Source organism: Contarinia nasturtii, unplaced genomic scaffold, assembly GCF_009176525.2.
Source record: "Contarinia nasturtii isolate CC-2019 unplaced genomic scaffold, AAFC_CNas_1.1 Cnas_scaffold_1371, whole genome shotgun sequence".
NCBI classification, from domain to species: Eukaryota; Metazoa; Arthropoda; class Insecta; order Diptera; family Cecidomyiidae; genus Contarinia; species Contarinia nasturtii.
In genome coordinates, this window is record NW_022198708.1 from 4,506,632 (window position 1) to 4,518,506 (window position 11,875).

General features: G+C 31.9%; 1 protein-coding gene across 12 annotated transcripts; it reads right to left on the reverse strand.

Moving 5' to 3' along the window:
- Nucleotides 1-675: 675 nt before the first annotated feature.
- On the reverse strand, nucleotides 676-10,122 carry LOC116345922. Of its 12 annotated transcripts, none has more exons than XM_031775702.1 (10): nucleotides 9,593-9,664; nucleotides 9,327-9,515; nucleotides 3,700-3,993; nucleotides 3,359-3,601; nucleotides 3,173-3,283; nucleotides 3,044-3,112; nucleotides 2,819-2,911; nucleotides 2,570-2,734; nucleotides 1,621-1,896; nucleotides 683-1,196 (listed from the first exon to the last, which is right to left on the reverse strand). In XM_031775702.1, the coding sequence occupies exons 3-10, from the start codon at nucleotides 3,923-3,925 to the stop codon at nucleotides 1,096-1,098; spliced, it is 1,284 nt and encodes a 427-aa protein (XP_031631562.1). In that variant the 5' UTR covers nucleotides 3,926-3,993; nucleotides 9,327-9,515; nucleotides 9,593-9,664; the 3' UTR covers nucleotides 683-1,095. The 12 variants fall into 12 exon arrangements, with proteins under 12 accessions (XP_031631574.1, XP_031631562.1, XP_031631568.1 ...); XM_031775708.1 differs by lacking the exons at nucleotides 9,327-9,515; nucleotides 9,593-9,664 and adding exons at nucleotides 6,609-6,695; nucleotides 6,941-7,731; XM_031775714.1 differs by having other exon boundaries at nucleotides 676-1,196; nucleotides 1,708-1,896; nucleotides 9,327-9,668.
- Nucleotides 10,123-11,875: the final 1,753 nt, after the last annotated feature.

Sequence of the window (11,875 nt, forward strand, 5' to 3'; positions counted from 1 at the left end):
TGAACGGAAAATCGATTTACACTTGGCAAAGAGATGTTGCATGTTTACGACACCATTTGATGTGCATACAAATCTATGAAACATGCAATAATTTTAGTAAATATTAACCGGTGTTTATACATACCGAGAAAAACGGTTCAGTTTTCATATGTAAGTAATTTTTTTATAGTGGTAAGATCCCATCCCAATAGTAAAATATCAACCCATATAGGTTGATAGGATAATCCTCTTTAAGTTCGTTTTTATTTTAAAATTGTTTGACGCCCCAATCGATTGTTTTTTTTTTCCTTTCGACAAATCACATTTTTTTAAAGTATATCTATGTCAGTGTTAACACAAACCATCAATAAACTAACCATTTTTCAGTTTCAAACGCACGTCCAGAGACCTGTTCTGCTGTAAAAAAATATGCAAAAGATAAAGCCAATCAATTTTATTTCTTATGCCATTGAAAGACACGTTTTTTTATTTACAATAGACCATGTGAAACTCCCGAGGTGTGTGTTTTTTTGTAATTCTAAATCGATTTAATTTATGTGTGATGACATTTTGTACGATGGATAAAAGAGTTTCGAATTAAGCTCCGACAAAAAAATATTTTACGACTAAAACAAACAATGTTAAAAATTGATATAATATAATTAGTTTTCGATACGTTTCGTTGTTTGTTTTTCATTGTTTCTTTTTTCTTCTTCAAAAATAAATTAACAGTATTTATAATAATCAAGAATTTTTTTCATTTCCTTTTGTGTAAAATACACAAAGATTCGTTTGTTTCAGTATTTCATCATATTGATGTTGAACAAGTTTGTTTTTATTTTCAATAACAATAACAGAGAAAAAATCTTGTGAATATTAATGAAACGATATTGTGTGATTTTTCTTTTTTTTATTATTATATACTTAAGACTCGTTAAGACTTATGATTCATAAATCGCATAATGACCGAGATTTGTGTTCTATTTTAGTTGATTTTTTTTACTTTATAATGACAGCTTTAAATCGCGTATACATAGCAATTAATTCTAAAATAATAATAATATTTCGTGTGTGTATGTGTGAGAGAGAGAGAGAATGTGTGTATTTGTGTGTTTGTTAATAATAAGCTTCTTTTAGCGCTGCACTAGTTATAAGTATTGCTGAGCCTATAAGGATTAATGTCACAAGTTTCAGAAAGCTGGGGCGCCCGGAAGATTCTGCGGAACATGGAACGTAACAAGAATATGATAGAAGAAAAGAGAAAAACACATGAAATTTATGAGTACAAATTGCAATTATTAAATTTAAATGACTCATGTGATTAAATGCAATAAAAAACCAGCACAAAAATACGATATTATTTGTTGAAAAACGACACAAAAACAAAAATATAATTTATGTCATTCATTCGTTAGTTCTTCTCTAATGCGAACATTACATCATATCGCCTTGCTAAGTAGCAATAAAAAAATGAGAACAACACATTTTGACTGCATTTATTATGTAATTGATTATTGTTATCAACATCAATATTTCTCGTTTTTACAGTCAAAACACTTTTTTTTGATAGCAAAACATTGAAAGGACAATTAATTCGAAAAAAAAAATTGCGTTTTTCTCAAGCGTGATTTGGACACTTACTTTTCTTTCGTGATGGTATGATACAAATTTGCTTTTCTAAATTTTTGGCTAATCCAAATGGACACACTTCATTTGCTAGTTCAATACCTTCAACATTTCGATTAGTTGAACCCTCCGCCGATCGACTTTTCGAATCGTCAGCATTTTTTTTGCGATAATTTGAACGTTTTTCATATGAAGTAGTTACGGTCGGTACATTTCCGTTTTCATGCTCTTCCAACAATGGTTTCTCTTGCTCTTTCTCGCTATATTCCCCTTCAACCGCATTTTCAGCTGCTAAAATGAAATTGAGCAGACATAAAAAAAAGAAACAAGAGCAAAAACGACAAACATAAATTCATTACAAAATATGATACAAATATTCAACAACACCAGAAAAAAGAAACTCATTTGAAAATTGGAATCTAAATTAATTTCGTCTAATTATTTCTCTCTTTTTTTCCACTAAAATAAATTTCATTTTTCAAAAGGATTCATCAAAGTTGGAAAAGTGATACATTTCGCCTGAAAAACACTTTCACGCGCGTGAGCTTAGCAATATAGGAAGAATTTGGAATATGAAATTTAGCAAACAACATTTTTGAAAATCCAAATGTATTGTCTGTATTTTAGTTTACAACTGACACAATTGTACTGAAATCACACAATATTGCCAGTGGCTGCAAAATATATTGCACATCATAATTTCACGATACAAATCGAGCGAATGCTATTAAATGAATTAAACAAATGTTTTCAACTGATAACTGGGCGTAATATGCCGATTTCACAAATCGCTGTCGAACATGATAAAAAGAAAATTTCATGTGGCAAAATTGATCCAATCAATTTCTCTTGATCAGTTTTAGTTTATGACTGAAAGGTTCATGTTTGTACAATGACATTTAAATATTTTATCCATTGTGTGATTAGGTTTGATTTCAATGTTTAAATTGAAAATTGAACGTACAGTCTTCGATGCATGGATCCATAAAGTACACCAAACTAGATTTCCATTTACTTGGGCGACGCATTGCTGTTGCTGCCGCTGCTGCTGTCATCGATTCGATATTTTCAACGGCAATTTTCGTTATGGCTGAACTATCTGATGAACTTGTACTATATCGATGTGCGGCTATATATTATGCATTATAAATTATTATAAATTGTGGTAAAATTATTGTCAATAGTATGTAATCAAATTGGAAAACAAATTTACCTGCTTCGGCACTGTCTATGCTATCATGACAGTGATCAAAACAATAGCATGGTTTCTGATACTCATTATTAGACACTTCAATCGAATTCGCTCCTAAAACGAATTACAACATAATACCTTTGATTGTTTGAAATTATATTTGATCTTTTGGATGTTTTGACTTTTGGGACTTCTGTCAATCGATGTTTTTTCGGCTAAAACTAAGTTTTAAAACTACAATGATACCTTCGTGAGATTTGTATGATTCAAAGCTCTCGGCATATTCTAGTATTGGAGTCGTGCCTGGACAATGGGCTGCAAATAAAGATTTCATTTAGATTTTTTGTTTCATATTTTTTAAATTAACAAACTTACCGACAACGATTTCATTTCGTGGGGAAATAAGCTTATGAAAGTGGCACGAATCTCTTCTTAAAAAAATTGACGGTCGATGTTCACGTATAAAATATGATTCGCTTTGTGGGCCTGCGTTTATATTAAGTCAATTAAATGGCTTTCAAATGTAAAAGAGAAAATGTAATGATTGAAAAAAATCTTTACATTTACGAAATTCTTTGCGTTTTGTATCGCAACCAATTTTGGCTTGAGACGTGGACGGCTGCTTTTCAATTTGGCTATCATACAATTTTTTTTTCTCCTCTTCGATTTCAAGGCTGAATGCTTGTACCGCAATGTCACGCGATGCTCGCCGGTCGCTGGTACAAGTACCAACGCTGGCCAAAGTTCTTGGTCTTTCATTGGTGGGCGTCTGTATATCGTGATTATTGCTTACATCGCCGGGTGCTACAAATTTAATACACAAACATAAAATAAATAAAAAAAATGTCTGTGAATACAAACAATAAAGAGAGAGAGAGAGAAATCTATTTTCTTTTATATACTCATTGACACCCGACGACATATGTCCTCCGATTGTTTTTCGATAACATCTACTGGTGATCCAAATTCGTCTTTGTGCAATAAAAATTCATAATCGGAATTGTAAAAGCAACGCCCATCATCTCGACTTGGACTATATAAATTGCCTAGCTGCTTACAACGGCCCCTAATGTATGAATGTCCTTCAGCCAATTCGCTTACACCATTACATTGATCTCCGGAAAGCATAAGAACTCATTGGTTTTGTGGATCTCGGTATTCATCGAACATAGTGTATAATTTGAACTTTATTGTATCTGTAAAAAAAATCAAAAATCCAGCAATTCAATACATAACAGTTTCGATACGTGATCAATTGATCACAAATTATGAAATAACGTCTATGTAGTACAAATTAAATCTTTTCGATAGTAACGATTTATTTAGTTTGCTATTTATTGATGAAGGTAATTGCAATGACAACTTTTCACGCTTTATTTATAAATATTTACGATAAAATGGATGACAATAAATGAAAAACCAAAAATTCATTGAAAATTAATGAAAAATATCATGTTTTCGAATTTACACTTTGTAAAAATTTATATGCATTTGTTAAGTTTCAACTATTCAGTAACTATTCATTGTTACCTTTACTTATGAATGATTGTAACGGCCAATAAATGAATAAAAGGAAAGAACACGCGATAACCACTTTTTGAAATCTACCGCCTTGCAAAAGTGTGTATGTGAATATATGTTCCATGAACAATGTGTGTATTTGAGCGCGCTCATATATGCATGTATGTGTGTATTGTATCTTGTTTCATCAATTTCGTTGCTTGATGTGAGCATGGTTGATATTGTAGTCTTTCATTGTTTTTTTTTTTAAATAATGCTATTGATTGACCTAGAATGTTTTCATTTTTCTATTTTTATCTTTGTGTTTTAAGCAGATGTAAAAATGTCATGCGAGTTGTGAATGCGATGAAACTGTCGGAAGTTCGATATGTGATATTTTCATCCCTATTTTTTAATGAATAAAATAATATCAGCCCAAATAAATGTTTAACACAACTATTGTTGATGTCCATTTATTTATTTCGTTTTTTTTTTTGTTCGATGGCTTTGCGAGTAGCTTTGCCGATAAAAACCTGGTGAACATTTAGATTATTGTGTTAATAACAAAACAAGCAATGAATTGTTATCGAATCCATCAAAATTCATGTAATCATTGAAACAAATGTGTACATCTGTGTATATGCCTATCAAAAAAAATCAATTGGTGTTTTGTTCAAATGTCCTTTCTGAACTCACTGACAAAGTTCAACTGAAAATTATATTATTAAACGCTATTTGAATGCATGCATTACAAAATATATTCGCAATGACACCGAACACCTTTCAACAGTTATTATTGTTGTTGTTTTTTATCAAACGCACGAAATGTACTCTATGCCAAAGAGAACAACAAACATTCGGACAAGTCAACATAGTTGCCGTTCATTGTGTGTGGAAAAACAGGTAAACGCATATAAAAAAAACACCCCAATAATATATATGCCGTAATAATATCACCATTTCATGTCAAGTGCTTAACAAATGGTCTTTTCCATATTTTTTTACAATTCACCGAATATTTATTTACATTATTCACTTTATTAATAATAATGATAACAATACATGTATATGTTGTACTTTATTTGATGTTTGCTAATAAAATATTTACGGTGTGTGCAATGTTGATAATAACCGTTTCTAATTTGTGCGTGTTAAGACAATATATTGCGACGACAACATGACCAACACAATATCAGTTTTAAACGAGACAATACACGTTTCATCGAAATTAGAAAAATAAAATTACCAATAATTATGTGAGCCATGTTTTATTCGCTATTAAATAAAAATTTACATCATAGCAAAATGTCAATTAAATTCAAAGTAAATTCGAAAATGCGCATGCAGCGATGGTTGAATTGAATTTACTATTAATAGGTTAAACATTTCAATTGACATAAAATCGCATGTTTTGCTTTCATTCAATGCAATTGAATATTTTACACAGACACTTTGACTGTGTCTACGTGTCACAATCATCCACACTCAACGAGGCACTTGAATTGAATTCATTTCGGAAAAGCGATAGAATGCAAATCTATTTTAAAAAACAGCCGACATACAGCGGATTTTATATCGTCGAATTTGGTTTCATTCTTTCAAGTGGAAAAATCCAAACTACTTGATTTGAATTTTCTTTTTTCGAAAAATAAAAGAAAATAAAAAACACAAAAGAACATTTGATTGGCGTGCATAGTGAAACTATAACTTTATAACAGACAATTTGGGTTAATTAACATATTATAAATTCATGCGGATTTTCAACTTTTTATTGTGCCGAATATTTTGACTATGCAGTTTGTCGTAGAATTTTTTGTTGTAACTTGATATACGTTTCACTAATGAATTACATTCTATCAACGTTATTATTCATTCATGCAATACCATATCTATCAGAATATATTCGTAAATGGCGCCATAATTTGATTTCATGACATTTATTGAGTGCGAAACAACGTCTAATGAATTTGAATTCAAAAAAGATCAAATATGAATGGAAAAAACAATTCGAAATTGTAGCGAGAATTCTTTACAAACAGTCACAACTATAATTTACGAACATATCTAGCCAATTTCATTCTATTTGCAATCCGCTTACATAGATTGCACGAAATGAAGACAAAAAAAGAATACCTGTTGTGCATTTGTTTTGTGACTAGAGTGTATTTGAAAGCCATTTACACGATATTCGTATCGAAAACTTAATTTTCCAGTTTCTGGAACAATGATGAATAATTTGCACTTAAAAGCACTACATTGAACTAAGATATATAACGAAAAAAAACTATTGGATGTATCGATTAATTTTTACCGTTGACTGTTAGATGTCGCCACTTAAACTTGTATGAAGTTTGACAGGTGAATCCAATTGCATTTTGTACATGTGACATTTGCCAATCTAATTCAGAGCAGAAAAATTTATTTTTGACACAGTGTCATTATTTTTGAACCGATTCAAAATGGATCGTGATTCTATGTTTTTCCCTGGGGTCCTTTTGTATTCGATTTTTTCACTTTAAACAAAGTGGAAATACAACAAAAAGTTATGGAAACTTGCGGGAGATGAGACCTCTCATCTCCACAGAAAAAGTTGAATTTGGTGAAAAACAAAGTGGTGAATTTGTTGAGAAACTGTGAACTCACCAAAAATGTTGAATGATGGGCTATTGGCGTTGTTCATTCGATAAAGATGCATGAAAATGCATCAGAAACCACTAGAAGCATTATATTTTGATAAATCAGCCGTTTTAAGTCATTGATGATGAGGCAAGGACAAAGAAATTGGGTGCCACGCGAATTGAAGCCAAAAGTCGTTGTAAGGAGTGTATTCACGTTTTATACACTGCTCCAAAGATACGAAAGGAAGGAATTTTTGTATCGTATTGTATCTGTAAGGGAAGACGGCATCTGCTGCGGCAACCCCAGACGTAAAAGTCAGGGTTCAATCCCGCACAATAATCAAAATAGACAGAATTGCCGAATTTTCATGGTTTGGACGGGATTAAAGGGGTGTGGTGTATTATGACCTGCCGAAACTGGGAAAAACTGTCACGGGGGATTCGTATCAACTACAACCAATACGCAGAGTACTGAGAGAAAAATGACAAAAAACTGCGACACAAAATAGTCGAATGATTTTTAAAAATTCGATATATTTCAAACATCGATAAAAAAAAAGATAGAGGACCCCGGTCGGGATCAGCTTGATCAACCGGCGTACTTTCCAGACCTTGCTCCTTCTGATTATCACTTGTTCCGATCGATCAAAATCAGCTTGGCCGATGTACGCATTCAAAATGTTGAAAAAATGTGAAAATGAGTCGATGGCTGGATAGCTTCAAAAGAAGAAGACTTCTTTCGACGCGGAATCAACATGCTACCAGAAATATAGCTAGAAGTCATAGCTAACTATGGGCAATACATTGGTTAAAAAATATTGTACGGTTTCTATAAAATAAACTTACATTTTCACCCAAAAAACGGTAAAAATTAATCAATACACCCAATAAATTCACCATTTTTTTCGGTTCATTGTTATCAGCATTTAGAACACAACAATGGCAAAAGCACACACCATTTTTTTCGTTTTGATACATAGCACTTTTTGTGTTTCAATCGAAACACGGTGCTTATTTAAAATTTAAGCACTACATTTCATCATTGAATAGTCCCAAAACATTTCGAATCTTTTATGAAAATTCCACTTGATGTGTGTGTGTGTGTGTATTGTATATATGTGCTAACTGAACGATATCGATTATAAAGGACTCAATCTCAATCACTAAATATTTATTACTCCAGGATTATTCATTACTGTTTATGTTAATGACGTTAGAATTTGGCTTGGTATTACACCGATTTTACGACGTTATTGTAGTCTTGTGCATTCAACCCTCTCGTTGAAGAGGCCAGAAAAGAAAAGGTGGACGACAACAGAAACGGGTTATTGCAGCACTTACTGTAATTAATTTACTTCATTAATGCAATATTATATTTCATCTTGGCGAGAGACTCACATACAATGGATCGGTTGTGGTGGATGACTAGCATTATTATATATGTTATTTGGAATTTGAATGCGTTTTGCGTTTACAAACATTTGCACACACTTAACAAAAAAAAATATGTTGTTCATTTACACACCGTCCATTATTCATATATTTATGTTTATTACTTCAATGTATTTGCGCACGAATGTTGTACATATGTAAACCGCAACACGAATAAACGAACAAACAATAGAAGCAAAAAAATAAATAAATAAATATCAGCGTGCACATAGGACAAAATATTAAGCGAAAACACACCGTGAATGCTTCCACACTGACGTTTGCTTGAGCTGTTGTTTTATTTTCTCATTTTTCAACTAATAATTCACAATGTTCATTCACACAAGCAAAATAATTCAGCCAGCTGAACTTTTAAATTTTTATAGTTGTTATTCTAGCCGATGATGTGCATGAGCAAACAATGATGATGACGCTTGATTATTACATTTTCATTAGATTTTCGTCGTCTTAGCCCAGTATATTTTTCTGTATATTACCTTATTATTATTTCTATTAGTTTTCTAGCCCCACTACATATGGCGGCAATATCAAAAAGCGCGGTTGTAAAAGGCGACAATAGCCAACTAATTCAAGCAATCCCCCCACCTTAAGTGAGACGAGAGATAGATGTGCGCTGGATAATTGTTATAGTATTACACATATTTGTAACGATTTTTTTTATGGTATTGAATACGTTTGTGTATATGTTAGGCGCAATATTGATTAGCCGAGTTTCTTTTTTCTCATATTTTTGTTGGACATAAAGCTTTTCTATCGTTTTATCATTAAACAACTGCATTTAAAACACAACACACAGTTTATTGTTTCCAAGAAATTCAATATAAAAATTCCATCAAACAACATTCGCAACTTCATTAGTGTAAAAGATAATTTATGTGCATTCACTTGATAATTCAAATTTAATCACTTAAAAACAAAACTAAAAGAACGTCATTTGTTAATTTTTCAAAAAAAAACACCTTTCATTTAACCGCCAAAAATTCGGACTGTAACACTCCTTCAAAACCGCCGACAACAATGTCAATAGAAAAATGAAAGCGATAAGTAGTTCACACAACTTTTTTTTCTTCTCTAATTCACCACGTAATGAAGTGATAAGATTTTGTTATTTCGATTTGGTTTAGTACGTCTTTCGTCTTTAAATGTTCCTGTCAAGAAAGAAAAACAAAATTCACAGGTTTGATGTCTACGCCACCACGTTGATTGATGTGGCCAAATAAATTACCTAAATATTATACGACGACACACAATGAAAGTAATACCAACATGCAAATGTGTCTTGGTCAGCGCAATAGTTTGATTGTATGGAATTGGAAAAACAATGGTAATATATAGATATATTTATATATATATTGAGTATGTGTAGGATGATAACTTTTCTGTACAAGTACACAGAAACAATACACACCTGACCTAAAGCAAAAGACTAAACGAGAAAATAGCGGCGAAAAATTTCCAATTTGGGGTGACCGGAAAAAATATAGCCAAATGTAGAATGTGGTGCGCAATTTTTCTCTATTTCTTTTTCTTTCTTCTCCACTTTTTCGCTCTCGTTCAATAGAGTACTTGAGTAACTCTATCTCTATCTGTTGTGTTTCAATTCAAGCGCCGAAATACAAAAAAGGGGAGGAACGTCTTTCCTTGCACTGACACTATCACTTAACACATTTAAATAAGACTAAATTTCATTAAGTTTCACTATTCAAAAATTGTGCGATAATTCACTGGCAATTGCAAGTGCATTCGGCGAGTGAATATTTTCGAATGAATGCAATTCGAAAAAAAAAATGTATAAGGACCGCGCTGGTATTACTATACTAGAGATGGATTTGAATTTTTGATTTGAGTCAATATATCATTAGTTATTTATACAAAGCTGACTATTTTTTTTTTTTTTGGTTTTCCTTTTATTATTCTTTACATTAACAAATATAGTGGAAAGTCAATCGATTCGTATCGAATAAATAAATCGATAAGGAGCCAATAATAACGTTTATTTTTATCATTTGTTCCATTTTTTGAAGGGGGAGGGTTGTGGTGGGATAAACACTCTCAATGAACTAGCAATTTTGAAACTGAATCTCGGTATCAAAAGTCACAAGGTTCTCGATGGTTTTTTATTTCAGTTTAGTTTGTGTGGTGGTGAAGAATTCCGAAACAAAATGTAATACGAAAAGGTATGTGTTAAGGTCGGTCGTATTTTAGCACCCCGGAAATCAAGCATTTTGCATATTCCAAATATTTCATGATAGACGCTAACGGCGATCGAAATCTTTTCCATGCCGCAATTTATTCGTGACATGCATTCACGTCCATATGAAATGATAAACATCGTATTTTTGTTAACCGAAAATAACTCATACGCTACAGACATTTTTTTCCTTGAATATTTGTAGTTTTTTTTTTCGTTTAATGCTTCAATTCAACATTTCGGACCGACTATTTATATTTCGTTCAAATACACCTGGGAATGTGTGCTAATTATATGTATTATTTTTGAAAATCATAAATTGTACAGACCGATATCGCTTAATGAGCAGCGTGAAAATGCGATGTCCATGATAAAAAGACTCAGCAATTACCGATTTGATTTTTATTCATATCTAATCCGCGAACATTATAAATTAAGTTGAAATTGCTTTACCTACAATGACCACTTTGATTAAACCTGAGTGATATTAACATTTGATTTTCATAGCAAGTCCATTATTTTATTTTATTTTTGACATGGATTAATACTGTATATAAACGTTGTTTTCTTTTTCTCTTGTACACATCATTAATCTTTAATCTTTAAATGTAATTATAATATGCTCTGATCAAACCAAATTCATATTGTACCGAAATGATGATTGTTTCGATATATTGAAATTATATAATATTTACGAGGTGAATATAAAAAATCAATTCGTATGTATGTGTTCTTTGCAGAGTGACAAAAAATGTCCACGCTGAATGCTGACGTCGATTACAATATTCGGTTCATTCGTAAATGCTTTTTATAATTAATTAAGCCGATGGAACCATTAGTGATTGATTGCATAATTTAAAGTACATCGAAATATACTTGGATCGATTGAATCCATTTCGTAGCAGTTAAATTTTAAATATTGGATTAATATACCATAATTCGATTGGTCGAAATTCATTGCCACCGTTGTTTATGCACAGTCGAATGAAATTTAAATTGTGGCGCAAACAAATCATACACATTGTCATATATGCACAGCACACACATACACACGGAAAAACTGTCAGTGGCCAACTTCATTGCGATTGGCAATTGGTGATTGATTTACGGTAGTTTATACAAACGAACGCGCTGAAGCGCATCACTGTCGTCTATGTGTATATACTACTTTGCACACATACCACTTCATTCAAAGTCTTTGTTTTTGTTTTTCTCCTACTGATATTTCTTCTTCTTTTTCGTCTTTTATTTCGCTTCTGTTGTGTGTTTTTGTACTTGTTCGCCTAGAGTCGAAAGCCTTTTATTCGATTGCACAGC